This window comes from Lolium rigidum, chromosome 6 (assembly GCF_022539505.1).
Source record: "Lolium rigidum isolate FL_2022 chromosome 6, APGP_CSIRO_Lrig_0.1, whole genome shotgun sequence".
Lineage (NCBI taxonomy): Eukaryota > Viridiplantae > Streptophyta > Magnoliopsida > Poales > Poaceae > Lolium > Lolium rigidum.
Window position 1 is genome coordinate 271,164,256 of NC_061513.1, and position 24,533 is coordinate 271,188,788.

General features: G+C 43.3%; 4 protein-coding genes across 5 annotated transcripts; 1 reads left to right on the forward strand and 3 right to left on the reverse strand.

Moving 5' to 3' along the window:
- Positions 1 to 1,595: 1,595 nt before the first annotated feature.
- On the reverse strand, positions 1,596 to 3,511 carry LOC124659675 (probable 3-beta-hydroxysteroid-Delta(8),Delta(7)-isomerase). Its single transcript, XM_047197502.1, has 4 exons — positions 3,358 to 3,511; positions 3,162 to 3,299; positions 2,918 to 3,026; positions 1,596 to 1,854 (listed from the first exon to the last, which is right to left on the reverse strand). The coding sequence occupies exons 1-4, from the start codon at positions 3,509 to 3,511 to the stop codon at positions 1,596 to 1,598; spliced, it is 660 nt and encodes a 219-aa protein (XP_047053458.1).
- A 6,716-nt stretch (positions 3,512 to 10,227) lies between these two features.
- On the reverse strand, positions 10,228 to 12,288 carry LOC124659151 (probable 3-beta-hydroxysteroid-Delta(8),Delta(7)-isomerase). The gene is made up of 4 exons (XM_047197084.1): positions 12,153 to 12,288; positions 11,923 to 12,069; positions 11,634 to 11,742; positions 10,228 to 10,624 (listed from the first exon to the last, which is right to left on the reverse strand). Exons 1-4 carry the CDS (start codon positions 12,286 to 12,288, stop codon positions 10,366 to 10,368), a joined length of 651 nt encoding a protein of 216 aa, XP_047053040.1. The 3' UTR covers positions 10,228 to 10,365.
- Positions 12,289 to 15,220: 2,932 nt separating this feature from the next.
- On the forward strand, positions 15,221 to 20,355 carry LOC124667546 (serine/threonine-protein kinase 19-like). Of its 2 annotated transcripts, none has more exons than XM_047204813.1 (9): positions 15,221 to 15,449; positions 15,822 to 16,053; positions 16,938 to 17,011; positions 17,679 to 17,759; positions 17,961 to 18,053; positions 18,654 to 18,773; positions 19,010 to 19,081; positions 19,313 to 19,390; positions 20,059 to 20,355. In XM_047204813.1, exons 2-9 carry the CDS (start codon positions 15,939 to 15,941, stop codon positions 20,248 to 20,250), a joined length of 825 nt encoding a protein of 274 aa, XP_047060769.1. In that variant the 5' UTR covers positions 15,221 to 15,449; positions 15,822 to 15,938; the 3' UTR covers positions 20,251 to 20,355. The 2 variants fall into 2 exon arrangements, with proteins under 2 accessions (XP_047060769.1, XP_047060768.1); XM_047204812.1 differs by having other exon boundaries at positions 15,890 to 16,053.
- Positions 20,356 to 22,498: 2,143 nt separating this feature from the next.
- LOC124667343 lies at positions 22,499 to 23,518 on the reverse strand. The gene is made up of 2 exons (XM_047204638.1): positions 23,118 to 23,518; positions 22,499 to 22,850 (listed from the first exon to the last, which is right to left on the reverse strand). The coding sequence occupies exons 1-2, from the start codon at positions 23,347 to 23,349 to the stop codon at positions 22,696 to 22,698; spliced, it is 387 nt and encodes a 128-aa protein (XP_047060594.1). The 5' UTR covers positions 23,350 to 23,518; the 3' UTR covers positions 22,499 to 22,695.
- Positions 23,519 to 24,533: the final 1,015 nt, after the last annotated feature.

The window sequence follows — 24,533 nt, forward strand, 5'->3', positions numbered from 1 at the left end:
CCTATGTACCGCGTGTGTGTAATAAACCAGCCCATGCATTAGCTGCAATGGGTCTGGCTGGAGTGTCTAATGACCAACAAGTGATCGTGTACCTGCTGAGGTTAGCAGGGCTCTGTAAAATGACGTACTATGCCATTCAAGTTTAATGGAATGAAGGTGTTCCACGTCAAAACAAAATGTTCTCGTTGTAAGAATTTTCCTAGTAGGGCTGGAAGGTACCAAATTAGCCCACCATATGCCAATTGTTGAACCATCTCCTGGTATACAAATGCACCATCTCTTAAAATGTTTTCAACCCTAGCATAATACTCCTCCATGTAAACGAAGAATTTTGCTTGTGGACATGTATATTTCGAACAGGAAGGAAATATGGCTTGTGGACAGCGTTAATAAGGTCTCCATGAGGGTAGTATTTTGCTTGCATGTATTCTCTGAAAAATAAACTACCGTGTCAGTGATGCAGCCAATGTTCAACTTTTTTACGGGGAATCCACATTAGTTGCTAATTCAAATTAGTAGGTCCAATTTTTAGCAAGCGTCATGCCGATTTTTTTTATTAATTTTATTATTACTAACTACTCCCTAGTGTGAACATGTATATTTCGAACAGGAAGGAAATATGGCTTCGGAAACCTACCGATGACATTTTTTTTATTGATGGAGGGTCACAACCTATTTTGTTCCATGACATGGTTGATAGCAACCATGGTAATGATGGCGAAGACATGGATGATTGTAACCAAGCACTGCTAGCGACGAGACCACTAGTGCCAGTGATGGGGGTGGGACCATTGATGGCGGGGATGACAACAAGACCACCTATGCAGGTGGAGAACCCACAGATGGTAGCCAACCTGAGAGGCAATGAAAGGAGAGGCACCAAAACAATATTGGTACCGGCCCTAAGACTTGAAGTCGATGAAGTGGACCCCAACAGTGGTGAGCCTACATGTCCTAGGGATGTTGCAGCGGGCTACGTCCACAACCTAGCATGCATCTTTTGAGAAACATATCAATCAACAAACATAACATAAGGGACCCTGGCAAAGAACATTTGGCCACGCTCCTCATTCAGAAGTTCCACCAAAGATATATGTTCTCGGGCACTTACAATAACGAATATCTCAGAATGAATCTGGTGAACATCCACGCTATCGTCAAGTTCAGCAAGGACTTCATCATTTGAAAATTAGAGTGAGAAAAAAATTTCATAAAGGTGAAGATTTCGCCGAGATCCACAAGATATGGCTGTTGATTACCGAAGAGGGGTGAAAATATTTTAAGGCTAGCTGTGAACTACACGTAACCAAGGTGAAATCATCAAGGCAATAATTAATCAACATCACACGAATTATTATTAAGGCATCATGTTCCACATACTAGAATGAGCTTCACCATTCTTGTTTGCTAAAAGGTAGTACAAAAGCTGAAACCGGGATTACAAACTTGTTTGAGTCTTGGAGAGACTGTTGTTTCAGAAAGGTACAATACAAGCAAGTAGATTTCTATTAAACATAAAAGTTGATATCTTGAGAAAATAATGTTTTGTCTAGCACTGTGTTTCTTCGTAGCAGAAACCGTGTCTATCCAATGCGTTACTTAGTCTTCACCTTTTCAGCCTGATGAATCGCGACGCATATCTTCTTCCAACTATTTCTGGCGATAAGTAGTGGTATCAAGAACCATGAACTGTTTGCTCCGATGAAATACACCCAGAAGTAGAATTGACTGGCCGAGAAGTTGAAGCCATCCAAATAGGCAGTAGTATAGTAGACAGTATTTCCATAGAGATGACCCAGGCTCACGGCGAACTGAAGGACAAGGCTGTATGACTTCCGCGATGCAATAGCATAGCTGCAACCAACAAAGTTTTGGCAAGATAAAATAGAAGTACCAGTTCACCACAAAAACTAGAAGTGGTAATTATATGTATCAGCTTGGCAATGGACTTGCACTAGACAAGAAGAAAATGAGCTTGTAGTACTCTCTCCATCCTAACAAGGATGTCGCGAAATTATCCAAATTCGGATGTAGAGATGGATGGAGTATTTGCAAAACACTTTCCTGAAACAAGTTCTAACTTTCTCAAAATAGTGCTAAAAAAAGATGTAACTAGAGAAGAGCGAGTTGACCCACAAAGTCTGAACATACAGTCCCCATATGACATGAGTGACGGGACAAGAAACAGAGGGAGCTGCTGCTGCTATCAAGGATCTTAGATAGGGAAAGGGTACGTGTAGCGGAAACAACAGGAGCCGGCGGAAAAAGCCACAAAACCCATCTAGGATTCCTACCTTCTCACCGGTGATACTACTGGTCCGCTCCGCCTCCGGTGGTCTTGGGGCCTTGGAGGTGCGGTGGACCACGGTCACTCACCGGTGAGGAGTTTCCGTTCTTACTTTAGTTTGTTTTTAGTCTCTTTTTGAGATGGTGAGGCGGTGGCTATATCTGAAGTTTGAATAACGTTCTCCCCGCCCTATCCTCGCTTCGGTGGTGCATCTAACGCTGACGGAGGATGTGTGGAGTTGTGTACCCGTCGGATCTCTTGGGATCCGATAGGTTTTAGTGTTTTAGATCAGTCTCTACCGATATACGGTTATCATTATTGGCGATGGTTGCTGCTCTGGTGCGCTGGTTCTTTGTGACGTTAGCACGACAACTTCACGTCTGTCTACTACAACAACCTCTACTATGATAAGCTTTGCTTGACTCCAGCGATGGAGGGACGAGGACAGCGGTGCGCCTTTGGCTCGTGCTAGTGTCTGTAGTCGTCACTAGGTGGTCCGACTACCAATTTGTAATTTTCTTTACTTTTTAGGCTATTTGTACTACTGTTGATAATTATTAATAGATCGGTAGATTTCTGGCAAAAAAAACCGGATCATAGATAGGATAGGAACAAGATTATGAGACATACACTGCAAACAGCGACCCAGGGCCTTGCAGCAGAACCATGATCCCCTCGACGGCGAGGGTGGCGGTGTCCCTGGCGACGTACCTGGAGTCACCCTTGCTATACTCCTTCCCTGCATAAGACAGCGGAGTTACAGAACACTACAACCTCAGCAAAACTCAATCTTGCTTGGTTGATCTAGATTCGGAGCCAAACTAATAGGGACAATGAAAACTGAGTGACGTGGGAAGGGAAAATGGGGACTTACAGAGTTCATCGAAGTAGTTGGGGTTCTTCCTGGTGAAGAAATCGGGGGTGAAGAGGAAGAATCCTTGGAAGAGCACGTGGGTGACTCCAGTGAACGCCCACCAACACATGAGAAGCCGGTCGGCCTTCGACAGCCTCCCTGCGAATGCGAAACTACGGTCAGATCTCGGGTCCGAAGGGGCAGTTCAGTAGTCAACTGGAGTGTGGTTGTACTGTACCCGAGAGGAGCCAGACGGTGGCAAGGATTAGGAGGGAGGCACCGAGGAAGGGCCCGGCGATCTCGAACAGGGAGAGGCGCGGCGGCACGTAGCCTGGGAGGTCCTCCAGCGACGAGTAAGGGTGAGCGCCCATTGAGGTCGCGGCCGCCGTTGCCGTCTCGACCTGCGAGCTGGAGCTGGGGATGGGAATGATGGGAATGGGATCGTCGCGCTTGTGCGTGCGAAAGGATGAGTTTTGTAAACCATGCAGAGGCATGGTAATGACATGGATGTGGCGCCTCGAATTTATTATCACAAGGGTCAACTCTATAATGTGGTTCCAGCTCAGGCAGAATAATACCACGCAAGAGTTATCGAAGCAAATATAGTACTCCATGCTGCATCTGTTCCAAAACTAGTCAGTAGTCAACGAACGGGCTGGTGCCTGCCAAGAACGAGTTTTGTAATGAACGAAGACACGCGAGGCTTGCGCGTGTTCTTAAAAAGAGAACGAGTTTTGTAACTAAGTCGCATGGCAATGAGATGCATGTGATGCGGTGTAAATGGATCGGATCGGATTGGATTTTGCTCATACCCTATTCTTTACCATATTTTTTTCGGATTCAGATCGGAATGGATATTGACCGGGTTTGAATTCTAATGCAGATATAGCGAACGGCGAATTCGAATCAGAAATGGGGCAGATTCAGACCGGAAATAAAAATAAATCTGATATGTGTTTATACTTATAGTTCTTGTAAATCTTGAGAGAGATTTTAAACTTTCGGTCTTATGTAGTTAAGAAAAAAGAGACACAATGCGATAAAACTCAAGCATTGATAGAAATGTATAGCTAAACATGGTCACCAAATAAAGTTGGTAACTTAATATCTACTAACCTTGCAAGATTGGCCTTGGCTTTTGACTAAAAAATCAGATCATCCAATTTAAAACCTTCGGATTATCCTAATTAAATTTCGACTAATCCATGTACGCATGCTATTTTCTATACCATATCATATACCATATTCGGAGCACCTCTTCAGAATCGGATATCTTTATGCGCCATGCTTATTAAAATTAGATATGGATACCTTAAAATGGATTCGGGGTTGTTTTCGATGCAGAAATTATCCTATCCGTTTACACCCCTCTGAAAGGATCGTATGCCACACCTAGAGGGGGATGAATAGGTGCTACCTATTTTTTAGTTTTTTTTTTCAATTTAGGCTTGACACAAAGATAAATTCTCTAGATATACAACTATGTCAATTTACCTAGATGATAAGATACACAAGTAGGCAAGATATCACTAAGCAAGATATAACAAAGCAATAAAAGATAGAAGTAACTAATAGTGGAGCACACAGAGACACAAAGGGATGATTCCCGTAGTTCCTTCCTTTTAAGCGGAAGTACGTCTACGTTGGAGGCGTGTCGTTGCCACGAAGGCCTAACTGATGACCCATAACTATAGGGGATTGCAACAGTCTTCAAGGGTAGTAAAACCTAATTTATTGATTCGACACATGGGGAGACAAATAATACTTTTAAGCCTTAACAGCAGAGTTGTCAATTCAGCTACACATGGAAAAACACTAGTAACACGGGTGATGTGAAAGCACCAGTAATATGAGAGCAATGGCAATAGTAACACAGCAGCAGTAGCAGTAACACAGAGACAATATGTAATAACCCAGAACATAGGAACATCTAAGGGTAGATTTAGAAATGGGATGTGCATTTCATCGCAAAACGAGGGAAATTTTCGCGCCTTATTGCAACTAAACCTAAGAGGGATCGAGGTTCTCTCTCAATTGCAATTAGGGTTAGGCAATGTGAGTTATGAAATTTTGACATGATCTATTTCGTATCTTGTTGATTTTGGGATTTGATTTCATTTGACAAGTTATTTTGAATTTATAACTCAAAGAAGAAATGATAAACAAGATAGAATTTGAATTATGAATTTAGAATTCAAATACATTTCATAATTCAAACACATTTAATCAATTCATGTCACTTTGAATTTCAAATTGAAATATAAATATACAAACATTCATAAATAGTTGATTCATATACAAAGTTGAGCTCATAAGTAAAATTTGAGCTTTATTGATCATACACACACAAATACAAAGTCTTTACAATATTCTTGATACAAGAATTGAATGAATATAAACAGAAAATGAAAAGAAGATTACATTATTTGATCCTAGACTAAAATCCTAAAACTAATGTCTTGGAAGGATTGATTCTTAAAGTCATATTCACCTTCAAAACTTGCAAAATAGAGAGACAAGGCTATATAGGGGTTAAATAGTAAGTTAGTAACCAGCCAGGGGGTGAACCAAGTGTCACTGACACTTGTGATTGTCCAAAATCCTGGACAGCACAAGGATAGGATCAGCAGCAAACAAAACTTGAGCACACCATGGGGCTCAAGTTTCACCACAAAGCTTCACAGCTCATGAAGGAGTTGTGCAGCAACAGCACATCACACACTAGTGAGTCACCAGCCAAGCAGGGCTGTGTGTCCCAGCCAGAGAAGAAGTGCAGCAGGAATAAATAGGATGGAAACCCTAGAAACCAAGCATCAGTCGACCAGGTCACCATTCGGCAAGCCACATCCAAGAACAGCAAGTGCTCATCCAGTTCTTGCTCAAGAACAACACAAGTACCACCAGAAACCACTTATCCAACAAATCCAACCCACCAAAATCCAACAGAAGCCATGGGAACATGAACAAGACACTCAGGAGCTAGGAGAAGAAGGACAAGTCACAAGAACACCAAGCAACTGCTCAACTGCAGTTGATCTTAATCATCTAGGTGCTGGAGACAGGTATACCAAGTTCCTGGATTGGATCCAATGGATCCAAACCATCATTTATGCATGACACAGGTCATGATTTGAGCAGATTATCAAGGGGTTGATCATCACTTGGTATAACCAAGGATCACTAGCAGAAAAAGGAAGCCAATAGAACCTAAACCATCCAGATACTATCTTTGTGCATATGAGCAAGGATTAATGCACAGAAGTGCACACAAGCAAGCACACATGCATAGGAAGCACCAGTAGAAGATTTACAGGTTAGAAAAGCTACCAAAGACCACCCAAAGGAAACCCTAGCTATTAAACCATCAGAGAAAACCCAAGATTTCTTCACAAGCAAGCATAATGGTATTCATAGCATGTATGATGTCCTATTATGCAAGCAGAGATGAGTAGCCAACAAGATCTAGGCAATTGTGTGAGCAACCAAGCAGTAGCTGTGCTACTGAGGTCACAACAAACACAAATCCATCCATTTAACCAAGTATATAAGCCATCACTATCCAGAAATGGATTCAGACTTGTATTATTTCCAAATTACTCATGGAAATATCAAATCATGCGCGCACAAGTTGTAAGCGCGCGCGGGGCACGCCTTGGATTTTCTCCCAATAGTTTCGCGCACAGAGGCGCCAAGGAAGGAATCTTTGCCGCGAAACAAAATCGTGTCCGCGCGGCCCAGGAGGCCTAACTACCGGCTTGGTCGGCATTTGATCCCGACCGATCGTTCGATGGCCGCATTAGTAGTGCCGACCGACGGTTTGACATCGAAGATTTATCTATTCCCGACCCACAATCTATCAGCGTAAACAGCTATTACCGACCAACAACTTAAAACGTCGGTTGGCATTTTTGTGCTGTGGTGTAGTGTGCATAGCAAGACACTTAAGCATCACTGCATAAGAAGTTCATCAGTACTCCATTCATCCAGGAAGGAATACATCACAAATCCATGCATGAATTATGTCAAGGCCTCACTGTAAAGCAACAGCAGCATGCACTATTGCATCTTAGCCACTAGATCAAGTCCAGAGCTATAGGAAGCAGCAGCAACACACACCCAGATGCATAAGCATCATTAGTATGCATCAGTGACTACAACAGCTATCATCCATTGAGCAAGAAATTGACCAATAATTAAGCCACTAGCAGATAATTGCTCAAGTAAATCGAACACAAGACCAAGCAGAGCATCACATGGAAGCCAGGATCCAAGGAGTGGATCAACTGAAGCCTATACAGGGCATGAGTGAGAACCATTGACACCACAAGTGTCAGTAGAGCTAACCCAGGTCAACAACAAATTCAGTAAGCATATGAACAAGCTACTGAGCATGTGAATTAACCAGTAAGCATAGAAATGAACCAAGAGAGGCTTATGAGAAAATCATTGAGCATAGGAACAAACCAGTAGGCATATGAACATGAAGACAGTAAGCAAGTGCACAACATAGGGTCAAGCACAGCACAAGGAGCCAGTAGGCATAAGCATAGCATCAACAAGCTTAGGAGTAGGGCATAGCAAGCACAGCAGCGTAGCAAATGCAATAGCACAACAGCATCGCATGAACAGCAAGAACAGCAGCACAAGCAGTAGCACAGTAAGCACGGTGGCGACCATGGCGGCGGCTCAGTCGCCACGCGAATCGCCTCAAGCGATTAGGGTTTCGTGAGAGAGACGAGCGAGTGAGTGGGCCGAACACGGACCGGTGCGACCGAACCGTTTTGGACTGGCCCAGGTGGGCTATCCAAATGGGCCAGAGAGGTGGGCCGGCCCAATTGGGCAAGGGGTATTTTAGTCTTTTTAGTTTTCGAATTAACTCCTGAATTCTACCAAATAAAAATAAATGGAAAATACCTCAAAAATCCAAGAAAATAAGATTAAGGAATAACAAATTATTCTTAACAAGAATAAAATAAGAAATGAGAATTGTTATAGAATTTAAAATTTTGAAATTTTTTAATTCAAATTTAAACTCTAAATTTTAAATTGCAATTTTCCTTGGATTTAAAAATCAAGGAAAAAATTTAAAATGAATTCAAGGAATTATTATTCAAATAATTTCAAAAGGAATTCTATTATTCCAAGTCATTTCTTTTCAAAGTTAAGATTATCCAAAAGGGGGAAATCTTAATAATTCAAAATTCATGAAGAGTTCCAAAATATGGAAATCCCTATTTCTTTCAAATTACTTATTTGAAATAAATATTTTCCAAAGGAAAATATCAAGTATTTTTCAAATTATTTTATTAGGAGAAAAGAAAACCATGTTGAAGTACTTAAATAATTATAAAGTACCGCCAAAGACACCAATCCTTAACTCAACCCTAAATTTGTAATAATCATGTCGGGGTAAGGGATTCAACATAAAATAATACATCCATTCATGCATCATTTGGATCTTATAACATTGTCTTTACCGGAAAATGATGCTTCTTTACAGAACCCGAGGTTCAGGTTCAATCCAACACTTCGAACCGCATTATCTCGCAGTCACCAGGCAAGTTCACTCTTGCTCATGTCACCTTGATTATTTTATATCAATTTACCGCAAAAGTACTATACTTATCATTCCTGCAATGAAAAGCAAATGTTACTTTTCCAATTATGAATATGACTATGTGGTGGGCAATGGAACCATGGTATGTGTTGATATGGTGGAGGTTCTATTGCAAGGGTTCTATAAATCTAGGGCTAATCACCAATACTGTCTAGTGATTCTAGCACCGTACAATTTGCGTTAACCATAAGATGTATAATGGCTCTGGGGAAGTCAGTTGTAAGTTTTCCCTCTTGCATATCAACGGACCTGGTGGAGCCTGGCTGGGTGTTGGAGATAACACTGCAGTAGGTTGGGAAATCCTTTAAAATCCCCATCCGTGTGGATGAGAGGCTCTATCGTCTATGAAGGATTGTCCGTAGTACACCGGGGGTAAAGCCGTATGATCGAGAGATGTCTACTGGGGATGTACGGATGGACAAAAGGGTGGGTATGCAGGGTCGCGGAGAAGGTAGTGATTGGCTTGGATCTTACACCTGGACCCACACCAAGGAAGTGTGGACGAGAAACGCGTCTCGGTTGGTATCAAGGATAAGTTCTCTTATGGGAAAAGTAACACACCTCTACGGAGGGTATCAAACTGTGGCAGTTACTCCTTGTTCCAGGAAGGGAACTACGAACGCGGCAGGAAAGGAACTCCATGAAGTTCTTTTCAACCTGTGAATACCGGCAGGCATAGTTTTCTGAATAAAATAAACCTTTTGAAGAAATGTTTGCGAAACATGCATTGACCTGAGATTTTCTGATCAATGGTGGTAGCTAGTGCATCAAACACATTTTTCCTTTTGAGCTTGCTGAGTACCTCTGTACTCACTTTCTTTCGACACCCTTGCTAGATTGTGAAAATGAAGTTGAGGCCATGGACGGAGCACCAGAAGGCGACTACGAGTTGGTCTATGAAGAACCTGATATGTCCGGGGGAGTGGAAGGCGTGGACTACGGGATAGTCTACGGGCCCGACAACAATGAGGCGGAGGAGTAGTGATATACCCTAGTAATATAGAGCCGAGCAGCGTAGAACTTTCCTAAATAAGTTGCTGAGCTCAGTTTACTATTTATGCTGGTTTGTAATGAACTTTAGTAGTAACTTAGGGTGTTCTCATCGGACCTGTGAGAATACCAACTTGTTATGGCTGTGATTGTAATATAATCTCGAGTGTTATGACCTCCAATATTTCTGTTGTATCACTCTGAGGGATGTGATATTTGTGAAGAAGTCTCTTCATGAAGATCATATCAACGACTTGTATACTACAAAATGCAGTGGTATACTGGGTCACCGCAGCGTCATGGTGGTGTTTCCACACGCCGTCGTGATGGGACTTGTGCCCGACCATAGTTGTGGTAGGATCATTAATACAATGCAAAAAAAAAATAAAGAATAAAACAACCATGTCCGTTTATTGAACGAGAAGGGTTCTTGAGTTCAGTAAATCAGTACAAAGAGGTAACCGAGATTACGAACTCATTTGGTACGATGTAGTTTGCAAAAAAGTACAGATCACACGCAAGATTTCTTGTAAGAATAAAACAATTTCAGCAAATAATGTTTTGCATATAGCGCAGTGGGTCTTGGTTGCAGTCAAACACCGTCTATTGCAGGCATTGCTACTTAGTCTTCACCTTCTCAGCTTGATGAATCGCTACACAGATCTTCTTCCAGCTCCTTCTGGCGATCAGTAGTGGTATCACAACCCATGAACTGTTTGCGCCGATGAAATATGCCCAGAAGTAGAATGGACTGGCCCAAAAGTTGAAGCCATCCAAGTAGGCCGTAGCGAAGTAGACAATGCATCCATAGAGCTGACCCAGACACACAGTAAATTGGAGGATATGGCTGTACGACTTCCGTGATGCAATAGCATAGCTGCAACAAACAAACTTTGGTAAGATAAAATAAAAGAACTACTGTAGTAATACTGCCTTGTCTTGATATGATTTGGCGTTGGTTTAATTGGGGCCAAACCAAAAACATAAAAAGGTACTAAATTGTTTGTTAAAACATTTAAACTGCATGTTTATTCAACCATAGCTACTGTCTGTGAAGCACATTAATCTGTATAATTATAAATTTATTAATGTTTTGTAAAATTAATAGCAATACTAAGTTGATGGTGCTTACAGGTTACATCCATAAATTTTAAAAAAGGCTTGACAGTAAGCATACCCATTTTCTGCTAAAATGTGTTATTTCTTCAACCTTCAAGGCCTGTCTACATTCAGTCAATTATTCAAGTAATCATGATTCATGATGCTAAGTTTATTTCAGGGACAGAAAAGGTGGTCCAAAAGGAAGCGCCCCAAAACAGATAATTCATCAACTATGTAATTTGTGGGGCATTCCACTATGTTTCTAGCCCCTTATATCATGCAAGTACAACACTAGAGTTGACACAGGAGGACAAACAATATGCTCTCTTGAAGCTTGTATCAGCAGCATGTCATATCAAGAATGTGAACTTCAAATGATATAACTCCGTCAAATAATGAACTTCAACGAGTGTTAATTCAGATGAACAATGCTCTGCTGTGTCTTGGAGATCATGGCTTCACATGTTAGCAAAAGAAAGGGGTTAATTATGAAGCATGAAATCTGAGTGAGGCTCTAGTCTTTTACCCCATTGTAGAACCGTGTTTAAATTGAGCTTCATCACTAGACAATAAAAGCTAACTGGTTTGTTTTTTTACAGTAATAACATGACCCACGAAGTCTGAATATGCAGTCTACACATTACTACCACAGGCGAAACAGAGCAAGCTTCTGCGGCGTATCAATCAAGGATCATGAATAATACTACAGTTAAAGAACAGAGCAAGTCTGAAGATGGTATCATGAACAATACAGTTAAAGAAACAGAGCAAGTTTGAAGACGTACACTGCGAGCAGCGATGCTGGCCCTTCTAGCACAACGGTGATGGCTTCGACGGTGAGGGTGGCGGTGTCCCTGGCGACGTACCTGGAGTCACCCTTGCTGTACTCCTTCCCTGCACAAGACAACAGAGCACCGCGACCTCAAAACCTACATCTTGATTTTCCGAGAATGAACTCCACGTTGACTGATCTGGACTTAGAGCTGAGCTAACGTCACCTCCTTCCCTCCACGTTGATTTTCCGAGTAATGAAAAGAGTGACGCGGGAACTGAAAAATGGACAACGAGACTTACAGACTTCGTCGAAGAAATTGGGGTTGCTCTTGGTGAAGAAATCTGGGGTGAAGACGAATGGCCCCTCGATGAGCAGGTGGGTGAGGCCGGTGAACGCCCACCAGCACATGAGCAGCCGGTCGGCCTTGGACAGCCTGCCGCACCTCCCTGAGAACCGAAAATGAGATCTCGGGAATCCGGACGGAAAAAGGTCTGATAAAAGAAAGGAATTTGGTCTTGCGGTTACCTACCGGAGAGGAGCCAGACGGCGGTGAGGACGAAGAGGGAGGCGCCGAGGTAGGGCCCGACGATCTCGAGCTGCGAGAGGCGCAGCGGCACGTAGCCCGGGAGGTCCAGGCCCGCCGGCAAGTAAGGGTGCGCCCCCATTGTCGCGCGCGGCCGCCAGATCAATCTGGGAGCTGGAGCAGGAGCTGGAAGTCAGTAGTTAAACTGAACAGTGTGGATGGGATCGTCGTCGTGCCTGGCAACGGACGAGTTTTGTAATCCAGAGTACAGACGCAGAGGCATGGTACCTGCATGGGGCATGTTGGGATCGTCTGATTAAACTACTCGGAAATCTGCGACACGGGAAATCGCTGTCTTTTTTCTATGAACTTAGCGATCACCATCGGTCATGCACTCATGCCAATGAATTGGTGTGTAGTGGAGCCGGCATGTGATCGTATCACTAAGAGCATCAAATCAAATAGGTGACAACAGCGCCGGCACTCGCGTATGAGAAACGTCGGCACACCTTCCTTCGTTGGAGGAAGCCTTCCCCACACCAATTCGAATTTAAGATTTTTGAATACAAGTCTAGCCTAACATCCGGCCACCATATTGTCGTAATTCATCATAGTCCGGCTGCCATAATAACGGTTTGTGCTTGAAGGCCAAATGATCAGTGGAAGGGCGTCAATGGCGGCTGGATCTCGACGACGTCCACCTCGTTGGCGATCACATGCATCACCCCGTCAGTGGACCCGGCGGAGGCATGGGAGACGACGCAGCCATGCTCATCGATGTCGTTGCCAACATGTACGCTGGTGCATGCATGTGTGTCGATGCTGCCATGGACACCGCCGCAGCTTGCACCGCCATCACCTCCTTGCCGATGCGCTCGCGGTACATCTCGTGCCACACTCTCGCCAATGGATCCATTTTCGCCATGTCTGTCATCAAGGTCTTGGATTCTTGAGTCATCTTGTCCAATGATAGTCGCGTCGCTTCATTCTTGGCTTTCATGATGCCGGCTTGAGATTCCATCTTGGCTGCCTCAACATTCTCCCTCTCCAGCCTAATCTTCACATCTTGCTTCCCCAATGTTGCCTTCCACATGGTGGCGTCCCTATCCACCGCCTCCTTGTTCTCGATGGAGAAGGAGGACACCATCTTCTTGATGGGGGCGTCGATGGCGGCCAATGTCGGCGTCGCATTCCTCTCGGACTTGGCTTCCTTGTTGCCAATGGGGCGCCCGACGAAGGCGGAGGCGGCTGCGACCGGTCCATCTTCTCCGACACGGTTCTTGTCATTGAGAGTGAGGCGGACAGCATCCCACTTCTTGGAACCCTCAAGCTTCAATGGAGCAATGCATGAAGAGGAAGTCTTTGTCACCATTTTGATGCTTGTACATGGTGAGGGCGTCGAGCATCTAGCAAATGCATGAAGAGAAAGCAATGCATGAATATAATGACATGAACAAGCTATCAAATGCTAAGCATGAATACAATGCCAATGCATACCCAATCCACCATCATTTTGCCGCTCTCGGTGCGGTTCATCACCTTCTCATAGAAGCCATGAAACGTGTTGCATGATTTCTTGATGATGTTTCAGCGGTGAGACATGGCGAACTCATGAGGACATACCTCATGGAAATTTTTCTTTGGCACAACCTAAGAAAACGTCTTTCTATATGAATCAACTAGACATGACATTCTAATCCTATATTTTTATATTCTTATACTTTTCCTATCTTATGAATCGAAGGAGCCATTAATTTTGACAAAGACAAAATATAGGTGAGCAGCATCTGAGTTCTTGATCTTAAGAAAATCCAAGACCGTGTTTAAGTTTATGGACGCGGCTAGCGAGCGGCCGCATGCTCGTTAGTTATTCTGAGCGGTCGTACCAAAATGGAAAGTGCTCACATGAAAAGATATGTACAGCTGTCAAAAAAGGTAGGCTAGCTGATATCACTTTGTTATTTTAAAAAAGCTGTAACTTTTAAACCGTGCGGCGAAATTACAATCCGTTTTCACTTTTAGAATCCGAACGACAAGGGCTTCGAAACTAGACCACATTTTCATATGTTTCGACGCAATTTTTTGACAAGCAACTTTGATGCACGACAGAGCAACTTTGTTGTGCGGGAAAACAATTTTGGTATGCGGCAAAGCAACTTTTGTGTGCAACAAAAACACTTGATTCACAACGATGGTAGGCTTCACAACAGCAGCAGCAACAACTCCTAATGTTACTCTACAGGACACTAAAATTGCTCGGCCGAGTACCAAAGTTGCTCGCAGGACATTAAAAATTGCTCGTTCGGGCGCCAAAGTTGCTCTGCAGGGTTCAAAAACTGCGTCGCCGGGCACCAAAGTTGCTCTGCAGGGCACTTAAATTGCTTCGTCACACATTGAAATTGCTCCCATGGATACCAAAATTATTGTCGGGCACCAAAGTTGTGCCCAAAAAATGTACATGTTCGTTGCACACCAAAGTTGCTTTGTCGCACATCAAAGTTGGTTTGCTGCACAATAAAGTTGCTCTGCCGCGCATCAAAGTTGCTTGTTAAAAAAAATCGTCGAAACATATGAAAATGTGATCTAGTTTCGAAGCTCTTGTCATGAGGATTTTAGTAGTGAAAATGAATTGTAATTTGATCGCACGGTTTAAAAGTTATAGTTTTTTTAAAAAATGACACATGCTATCAGCTAGCCTACCATTTCATTGACAACTGGACTGCCTCGTGCGTGTGCCTGGGACGTCCATCCAGCACGCGCCCGCTCGTAAGATTTCAGGTAAGTTTATTTGCTAAGTTAATTGAAGACGGCTGTACTTGTGTCCGGATTAGATTGGGGATGAAATAAATTTCCGAAAGTATTTCAGACTAGAAATATATATAATTTCTCGGAGGTTTCATAGAGTTAGGATGTGTATGTATGAGTTTGTAGGTTGAGTGTGTGGATCTGTAAGTGTCTACGTGTACTGTGTTTCGAAAATAATAATAGTGAGATATGTTGTTGACAGGTGGTCCCAGTCTAGTAGGCAATTCCGATTACCCTCTCAGCTGTTCTTCACGAGACAAATCCCCATCGCCGCCGCCGCCAGCCCCGTGTAGGTTGTTGCGCGGTGACGGCCACGCCCGGCTGGAGAGATCGAGGAGATAAGGAGGCCGCCCTGTGTAGCCACCGTCGCAACTCCGGTAGTCCGCAATCACCTCGGGCGGCGAACTAGTCCCATCATCCGTCCTGTAGGTCCGCGTCGCCGCCGGCACGGCACACCAGGCAGAGGCCCTCCGGTTGAGCCCGTTTCCTTTCTCCCAGGTTATTATCCGCCCCCTGTCCATCAATCAGTGCTCGTTCCTGGAGTAGTCAGATGATTGTTTCCCTCTTAGAAAGTTGCCAATTTCGAATAGATTCCTGAGTTGCAGGGGAGCTTGTAGCATGGTATTCTAGCGGACTTTGTCCACCCCTCATGTTGTATTTTTGTAACTTCCATTTACTGGTAAACTTTCAAGTTATTCCATGTGTGGAGTACCATTCATGCCACCGATTTATATTTTTGTTTTATTTATTCATGTCCATCTCTTTCAAGATTTGTTGGAATATCCTCTGACTGTGAATGTATTTGAACTAATTCAAGTCATCTATCTTATCGGTTTGTTGATGTGCCATGCTTTTGCACTGAATTTACAGTGTGAATTGTGGAAGGAAGCTCCATGCTACTGATGCAAAATAGCTAATTCGACTCCTGATTGAAACAGACATTTGTCCCAGTCGTCTTAAAGCGGGGCATACAATCAATAAAGTGTAATGGCGGAACCATCACCATCATATTCATCATCTCATGGGAAAAGGAAGCGAGCATGCTCTCCTAATGACAATGCCATTAGTTCACCAGGCAGAACCAAAAACAGCACAAGCCTTGGTTCGTTACTTTCTATGTCTAAGTTATTCCCCTCTGTTAGAGTAATTAAACTCCAGGTCACTGAACTTGCTCAGGTGTGTCAAATAGGCCATCGTTCTCTTAGTTTCCACATTTAGGTCAAGAGTAAATCAAATAGGTCACTGAGTATCACCACCAGCAGCACCAGCATGCTGCATCAGATTGATTCAGTGTAATTATGCATGCAATTACCCTAGGTTTTCTCTTTCTCATCCTTTTCAGCATGTGAGCCTGGTAAAATCAATATGATGTCTATTGTAGTTGTTTCATTCAGTTATATATGTCTAGAAAATTGGATTCGCTAGCATGTCAGAATTGGCCAGCCGCAACAAGTCAAGTGAGACTTCATTCGTTTTACCAAGATTGTTGAGAACAAAAATAACATAAAGCTACATACGCTCAACCATTTTTTAACACTCTTTTTTTCTTTGAAGTACACATGATCGCTCAAAGTGAATGAAACAGTAATTTTTTGTATGGGGTGGTACTGGAATAAGAGTATTCATGAAGAGGAACTAACAAAAGACTAACAAGATTATTCATGTTGCTGCAAAATTGGGAACACAATTAGAGAACTTGGATAGCGATCCTTAGGACATTGGAGAGTTCATGGTTAGTACCAAAATAGCTAAGCTAGGAGAGCGGGTGCCTAGCTGACAACCTCGAAGTAAGTTTAGTGGCCTAGAACATAATTTATTTCCTATTTTAGACCACTTCTAGCTGTTACATTAGACTGTCACCATCAAAGACATTAGTGACCTAGAAGTTGCTACATATTGTATGTGAAAAACATTGAATTCAATGACAATATTGTTGTACATCTTAAGCTGGTAACAAGTCAGCATCTAACAATTTTGATGACGCAGAGGACAACCTTATATTCACTGATACGTTGATAGCTCTACAATTGATGCGCGCACAATTCCCAAAGCTAGAGAAGGTATTGGCATCCCCTCATTATCATTATTTTCAATCTTGTCTGAACTTGGAGAACAAAAGTATCATGTTTCAGTTTGCTGCACTGTGGCAAATATTTTAAAGATAGGCAGCTCACGTTTCCAGGATCCCATCAAACAAAGACTATGCTAATTTGATGGTTGTCTAGGCGGAAATTACTGCCAAGATATCACCGAAAATACCTGCCTCCATAGTTATTCTGCAAATTTGATCTATTGAGAGAAAGGAACAACCAGGTATTCCAGGGAGAGCCAGGACCTTCAGACAATGGCCAATAAATTAAGGCAGAGGTGGAGCCACGAGTCAGGCGTACCATCACTGGTTACAAGAGCCACGATGCGGCTAGGCTTGTTTTGTTTTGTGTTCCATAAGTGTTATCTTTGAGTGTATGTGCAACATGTACTTGGGGGCTGTGGTGCGCGCTTTGCTTAATGGCCACCGCTAAACTCCTGTATTTATGTTAGCACCTCCTTTTAATGGAAAGATATGCAAACCGAATAAATACTCCATGTAATGTTAAAAGAGCATGTTTTAATATAGTAAGGATGGTTATATAAACTCCATTGTGCTTCTTCTGTGGTTATTTCCTTGTAATGCTGATTCAGTACCATTTCTGAATAAAATTCATCTTTTTTTGTATGTTCTTGTAGGTTGTGACACAGCCATTCATTTTGCAATCCCAATTGTATAGCAGCGTGAAGGACAGGACTCAAGTTGATAGAGATTTGGAGGTTTTGTTTTGAACTTATGCAATAACTCTTTATGGTGAAACAGTGTTGTAGATGTTACCTTTGGATTGTTTTCTAGTGATTCTCATATTAAACTCTTCAAGTCATTATCATTCACTAGTGTGTATTAATCTCCAACTGCATCAGAGATAGTTTTTCCTTGGTTGTGATGAAATTTGAACACAGAAATACTTCCTTTTGCAGTCACTGAAGAAAGACAGAGTACTCCGAGTATTCAAACTCAGTACTGGTCAGGATGACCATGCTATCATGTTCATGGATGATTATCTGAGACAGGTATGTGTTGTCCTGGTTTTGCATTAAGTAGGTTCACTAGATCTGGATGATGTTAATGTAAAGGAAGTTAAGAAGTATATACTATAATTTAGTTAATTAGTCTTTTGTGATACTTCTCCCACAAGGCAAGCACAGAATTTGCACATCCCATCCACCCAACCATGCATACAACACCTCATTCAAGCCCATCCGTACCAAGCTGGATAGCCATATGCCCATATCCCATCTACCCTTGTCTAACCAACAAAGTGCACAGTAATCAGACTGCAAATTTATCGTCATAGACATGTCAACAATACCCTAGAGAGCATTTCTTCATTAATTAGTGAAAGATGTGAACATTCTCTTTGTAGTGTGTATAGCAAGATTTGCTTTTCAGAACCTTAATTTCGAGCTCTTACTTGCCGAATAAACCATATTCTTATCTTCCTAACTCTATCTCTTGTTGATAAAAAAAAACAGTCTTTATGTACCTAAAAAACAGTCATTATGTACCTAATCTCCTGTTGATACTGAAGTTTAGTCCTAATATGATTGTTCATCGCATTAACTTTTCTTTTTTCTACTACAAGTTCTAATGGATCTGTTCCACGTATGCAGATGGAGTTTGCTATCAGGAGGTCAACGGGTAAAAAACAAGATGGTAGTGAAGTGTTTGAGTGGTTTGAGAAATATGTTCTGCATTCGAAATTGGATGTTAGCATAAATCACCTAGAGCTGGTAAGTTTCAACCAATTACTGATAAGTGCTAGTCCTGTGCAGAATTCTTTCTTGACCTTTTCTGTAGAATAGCGCATTATCAAGCTTTAACTTCCCTGAGGCTTTGCGATGATCTATCATGGAGATTTGAGCTGACACTTTGTTTTGGAATATTGTTTCTTAAACTATACCTAGTAATAAACCAAGACATGGTGCTGCTCTATAGAACTTTTCATGCATTCTGCTTGTTGTTGCAGTGTTCACTGTTATCATGTGGGGGTGATGCAAAAGATAAACATATCACAGTATTGATGAATGCTGGCCTCCTAGTAAGTAATATTTTTATTACTTTCCATGGGATCATTATCATCGCTGTTTTTGTCTTACTTTAGAATGTTGAACTGAAGAAAGTTATGTTAAACTGAAAGAATACTATGTCTCCAATATTTTTTTTGTCATGTTTAGCAACCAAGTAATAAACACATCTAATTTGATTACGTGAAGAAAACATGTTTTTGACCAATCATGCTTACTGTTTGTGCCATATTGGTTTTCTGCAGACGCGCCAGCTAATAGATCCAAACATGTACTGGTTTTCTATTCCAAGTATTGGTCCAATCTTGAAAGGCCTATCCCAGGTTTGCACTTCTTGACTTTTCTGTTCCTTGGTTCTAATTTCGCGGTGCCAGTTAAACGAAAGATTGCCTTAACAAATTGATAATGAATTCAAAGCTTATCTGTGAGTGAAATAATTTAGCCTCCGCTTTAGTGATTGACAGGCTATCACGAATCCCTAAGGACTGTTATTAGATTAAATTGCAGTGTAGGTCCCTATACCGGCAAGTTGGGTACAATTTGGTCCATGAAGTCATGAACTTAAAAATTGGACACTTGTGTCCTTAGACCTGCATAAGTTGTGCAAATGGGGCCATAAGTGGTTTTCTTGCTGACATAGCATCCATCTGAGCAGTAGACAGTGCCCTTCCGGTGCCTACTTTTTGGCTCTTTTGCAGCGGCCAAAGGGTTTGTCCATATGATATTTTGCCGTGTATGTCACATCCTTTCTAGATTGAAATGAATTATATTATATTGTTCTTCATTGCTGCACATGCATCTTTTCTTCCTTAATACCCACTAAGATGGAGTACGTGGCCGCTTCATACTATATAAACAGGTTCAATTCATGTATATAGTTTGTTTCCTCTCGGCCTGGCTCTCCCGTATTCTTCTAGATGGCTACGAACTGACTTTTTACAGTTGCAATTTCTCTGTCAAAAAGACTGACATATGTGGTTATGGTGAGCAGGGGAGGAAGGAAGTTCTTTCATTACTGAACCGTCGGAAGTACAAGGAGATGCTAGTGTCTTCACTGGAGAAGACGAGGTTGAGGTCATCGCCTCTAGACGTGCGGTTCCACCTCCGCGATCTTATCGGGTCTGGTCACATAAAGACGGTTCAGACACCCACTGGTTTACTTGCTCGTGTATCAACAGATTGATAATCAAACAGTTTTGGATCAATTAATCTTAGTTTCTCTTCCTTGCTGGGTACTACCCAGCTTCTGTGCTTCTGACTATGTTTTATGTTATGGCGATTTTGGCTTCTTTTGACGTCAGGAGTACTTGGAGCTATCTTATTTGTTCCTGCATTCTTTTTTTCTTTTTCTGTGAGAGGTATTCTTGATCTGATTAATGTGCCTAAGTTCTAAATTAAGGAGCTGAAGTTGGTGTGCGTGCACATAAGTGTCCTCTTTGCCCTGATGATGTTAAGACTGCTACCTTTTGTAGGAGCAGATCTAAGATCACAAATAAGAACATGGCAATTTATCCAGAATTGATGTGGATTTTGTATAGGAAACAATCATTCACAATTAATAATTCCCAATTTTATGTCTCACCTCCAATGTTTTCTACTGCCCCCGTTCGTAAATGTAAGTCTTTTTGGCAAGCTGATTTATTAGCTTCCTAAAAAGGCTTATATTTCGGAACCCAGGTAAATACTAGACTAGATTTCGTTGCTATAGCATGCTGATCTTGAAAATGAGTTGAAAACTTAGCTGAACTGAGCCAATTTCCATTTCACGGGTGCTTATAATGCAATGGACTTGGACAACTCTGTTTTTTTACTTACTAGTCAAGTGATGGTTGGTATGAGCGAAAGTTGGTTACTTTGGATCATTCATGATAATGCTATTTGTGCTGAACCACTGACTCATCTAAGAACTTCTCCCCATTCCTTTGATGCGAATTTCATCTAATGAAACGAAACATTTCCCTTCATTTTATTTTTGGCGAGAGATCAGAACCTAACATGCAAGTAGATTATCACATTATTTTGCTGCCTGCTCACACGATGAAAATGACATGATAAACACTTACTGAATGCCCTGCTCAACACATCTCCCATGTTGGCAATATGTTTGTTTCGTAAGAGCTAACCAAGACTAGAGATGTTCAATATATTATATATACCCATGTCCTAGGATATAAAAGCAAGTGTGATATGGATTCATATTCGCCTATGTTTTCTAAAGTTCAGACTACATGAAATATTGGAGGAAAACAAAAACATGAGAGTCAAGGAAGTGAGGGAAAATGAGGTGAGCACCACGAGCAACAGCTTCTTTGGGACGCCAGGTAGGGGGTGAACAATGAAGTACTAAATGAGTTATAGTTCTCGAAATTACAAGACCAACTGATACCCAGCGTCAGCTCTCGTCTATTGTTTTTTGATTTGTCCACTTCATGAGCCGGCTTCCACCTCGGAGATCTTATCGGGTCTGGTCACATAAAGACGGTTCAGACACCCACAGGTCTACTTGCTCGCGTATCAACAGATTGATAAACAAACACTTTTGGATCAATTGATTTTAGTTTCTCCTCCATGCCAGGTACTATCCAGGTTCCACACTTCTGATTATGTTTTGCCTTCTAATTATGTCTCGCGGCCAAGTTTCGGCTCCTTTGAATAGAACACAGTCCGTTCCTGCTTGGGCATGAGGAGTACTCGGAGCTGTCTTATTTGTTCATGCATCCTTCCTTTTACTGTGAGGGGTATAGTAATGGCGATGTACACTGGAACTTTTGTTGTACCTAATGTTTACTATGAAAAAGTGCATGAACATGTTGCAAAATTTCCATGTAGATTGCATATTGTCCTCTTTGTCCCGATGATGCTAAGAGTAGATCCAAGAAAAGCATGATAAGAACATGACCATTTATCCATAACTGATATGGATATTGTACAGGAAATAATCATTTACTATTAATAGTTTTCCAATTTTTCGCCTCGCTTCCTCCAACGTTTCCTAGTACTAGATTTAATTGCTATGATAAGCTGATCTTGAAAAAGGTTGAAAATGTAGCTTAAATGAGCCGATTTCGATTTCATGTGTGTTTATAATGCAATGGACTTCAAAAACTCTGTTTTTGTTACTTCCTAGTTAAGTGATGGTATGACTACACTGGAATTGTAGGTCGTGGTAACCTTGTAAATGTTTCTACTGGCATCGCCGTTGTGTGCAGTTAATACTGCTGGACATATATGTCATTGAAACAATGCTTCAGATGATAATCTTCTTGGTAAGCCTTAGTGCTACAAGCTTCCAACTACAGTTATTTTTTCATAATATAGCAATGCTTCAAGCAAGCCTGTCCTATCAAAAAAACAAGATAATGAATATAGATTTACCAAGAGAACATTCGATTTCAAGTAAAAAGAATGTCAGGTAATAAACAGTATATTAGTTTCTTAGAAAAGTAGATAGACTCATTCATAGATAGAACATTCAAATACACATAATATAAGAAGCTAGAAAGGAAATCATGTTGGCCGCTACTGCCATCTTCAGACATAAATGCAAAATAAGCAATATGTGGCAAACTATTCATGTAAAACAATAGCAGAATGGCAAGAGCCCAGTGGACACATAAGAGCCAGGCATTCAATCATCGTATGAAGAGTGAGGAGCAGCAGTACAACCAACATCAAATGGATTTTCTGACCCACAACAATGCCAGTACTGGAGCACTTTGCCTGCACCCGGAGTATCCATTGTCCCACCGGCATGGACGCTTTCAAATTTTCTCTTTGTTTCTCCTGGAATTACAAAAAAAAACAGCAACTTATTAGTTTTATGAGCAATACTAAAAGAACCAGACTGGTACGCCTTTCTAATCAGAATGGTAAGAGCTAGCGGCGAATTCAGTGTACCAGATCAACAGAGTAATCACACTTGACAGGTCACAGGATTTGTAAAAGAAAAGTGCTAGACAGGGCATGTTTCATAGACGCATTACTCACCACCGACTGACTAGTGGGTGTGAAGACGAGAAGGTAGCGGTAAGAGAAGAGACGATTTCTGACCTCCAAAGTGGGCCGTGTGGTGGCGGCAGGATGATGGGTGATTTGCCGCCGGGTCGTACTGCTTCTTGCAATTCTTGCAGGTGCGGAGCACGGGCCCGCTCACGCCTCCTGGGACGGCCGCGGTTGTGAAGGACACCGACGGCCGGAGGTGGCGGCGCGGGGTGGTCCGAGTGGTGGGGCATGCCCGGCTGGGTGCCTGGAGCGGCAGCACAGGCGCGAGCGGCGCGGCCATGCGCAGCGCCGGCGCAAACGCGTAACCGAAGAGCTTGTACTCGAAATCCAATCAAAGTGCAGTGGATGGAGCGGTGGCCTTGTGCTTCCAATTTGCAGATTTGATAGATTCTACAACGAATTGGCGTCCAATTTTAGAATTTGGGGTAGTTTTAGAGACTCGAGAGAAGATTTGGGGAAGGAACAAGATGGGCAGTCCATGGGAACCGAAATAATATAGAGATGGTGGGTCCCATAGAAGTGGGCCCAGTAAAGTGGTGGCCTCAGGGCAATCTCCAACCGGCGACCCAAACGGACGCGCTGGGCCGTCTGTCTTGGGCCGTTGGGTGGCCGAGCGGACACGCGGACAGCGGCCCGCGTCCGCGTGTCCGTTTGGGTCGCACGCTGCGCTCAACGGGGCGACCCAAAAAGACGCCACGTGGTTCGTCTTCCTTGCGCGGCGCTGCGCCATGGCAGGCCTCGACGGGACAGCAATGGTGGGCGGTGGAACACGCGGGAAAGTTCCCGCGCGCGCCAAGGTTCCCGCGCGCGGGAAAATGCCATTGGCGCGCGCTCGCGCCCAAGTTTCCCGCCAGGCCGCCGGCTATAAAAGACGGCGGCAGTCTCACAAACCGCATCACACCCGCTCCGCCGTCCTCTCCCCCTCCACCTTCTCCGGCGCCCTCTCCATCGCCATGCCGCGCACCCTGCAGGCCACGTGGGCCAAGCTCTCCCTCGCCGCCCAGGCCAGGTTCCCGCGGACGGAGGACGAGGAGCGCGCGGACTCGCGGTGGGTCGCCGACGACGAGGCGCTCCGCGTCGCTGCCGAGGCAGCGGCGAAGAAGGAAGGGACGCGAGAGATGGTGGAGGCGGCCGCGGACGGGCGGCACGAGACTACGGACGGGCGGGTACGAGGCCGTGGAGGAGGGAGCGGCCGCCGTGGAGGAGGAGCCCGTCGACGAGGAGGACCTCGCGCTGGCGAACATCAACGCCGCCATCGAGGAGCGTCTCGCCGACCTCACGCGTGTGACGAAGGAGCACGAGGCCACCTGCCGGGCCGGCCTCCGCCGATTAGGCGACCTCCTCGGCTAGAAGAACGAGCTGCTCGCTATGCAAGCAGCCCGCCACCTCATCCAGATGCCCTCGCCCGAGCGGCGCGCCCGGGAGGCTGCTGCGTCGGCGGAGCGCGGCCGACAAGAACGCATG

What these genes read in the sequence shown, in the direction of transcription:
- LOC124659675 (XM_047197502.1), bottom strand. Translation starts at nt 3,511, where the DNA reads ATGGGCGCTCACCCTTACTCGTCGCTGGAGGACCTCCCAGGCTACGTG. An exon ending in CAACTACTTCGATGAACTCT is followed by an intron (nt 3,027 to 3,161) that starts GTAAGTCCCCAT and finishes TGTCTTATGCAG; the next exon opens with GGAAGGAGTATAGCAAGGGT. An exon ending in CCTGGGTCGCTGTTTGCAGT is followed by an intron (nt 1,855 to 2,917) that starts GTATGTCTCATA and finishes TGTTGGTTGCAG; the next exon opens with CTATGCTATTGCATCGCGGA.
- LOC124659151 (XM_047197084.1), bottom strand. Translation starts at nt 12,288, where the DNA reads ATGGGGGCGCACCCTTACTTGCCGGCGGGCCTGGACCTCCCGGGCTAC. An exon ending in CGCCGTCTGGCTCCTCTCCG is followed by an intron (nt 12,070 to 12,152) that starts GTAGGTAACCGC and finishes TTCGGTTCTCAG; the next exon opens with GGAGGTGCGGCAGGCTGTCC. An exon ending in CCAGCATCGCTGCTCGCAGT is followed by an intron (nt 10,625 to 11,633) that starts GTACGTCTTCAA and finishes TGTTTGTTGCAG; the next exon opens with CTATGCTATTGCATCACGGA.
- LOC124667546 (XM_047204813.1), top strand. Translation starts at nt 15,939, where the DNA reads ATGGCGGAACCATCACCATCATATTCATCATCTCATGGGAAAAGGAAG. An exon ending in AAGTTGATAGAGATTTGGAG is followed by an intron (nt 17,760 to 17,960) that starts GTTTTGTTTTGA and finishes TTCCTTTTGCAG; the next exon opens with TCACTGAAGAAAGACAGAGT. An exon ending in TGGATGATTATCTGAGACAG is followed by an intron (nt 18,054 to 18,653) that starts GTATGTGTTGTC and finishes CCACGTATGCAG; the next exon opens with ATGGAGTTTGCTATCAGGAG.
- LOC124667343 (XM_047204638.1), bottom strand. Translation starts at nt 23,349, where the DNA reads ATGGCCGCGCCGCTCGCGCCTGTGCTGCCGCTCCAGGCACCCAGCCGG. An exon ending in CCACACGGCCCACTTTGGAG is followed by an intron (nt 22,851 to 23,117) that starts GTCAGAAATCGT and finishes TTGTAATTCCAG; the next exon opens with GAGAAACAAAGAGAAAATTT.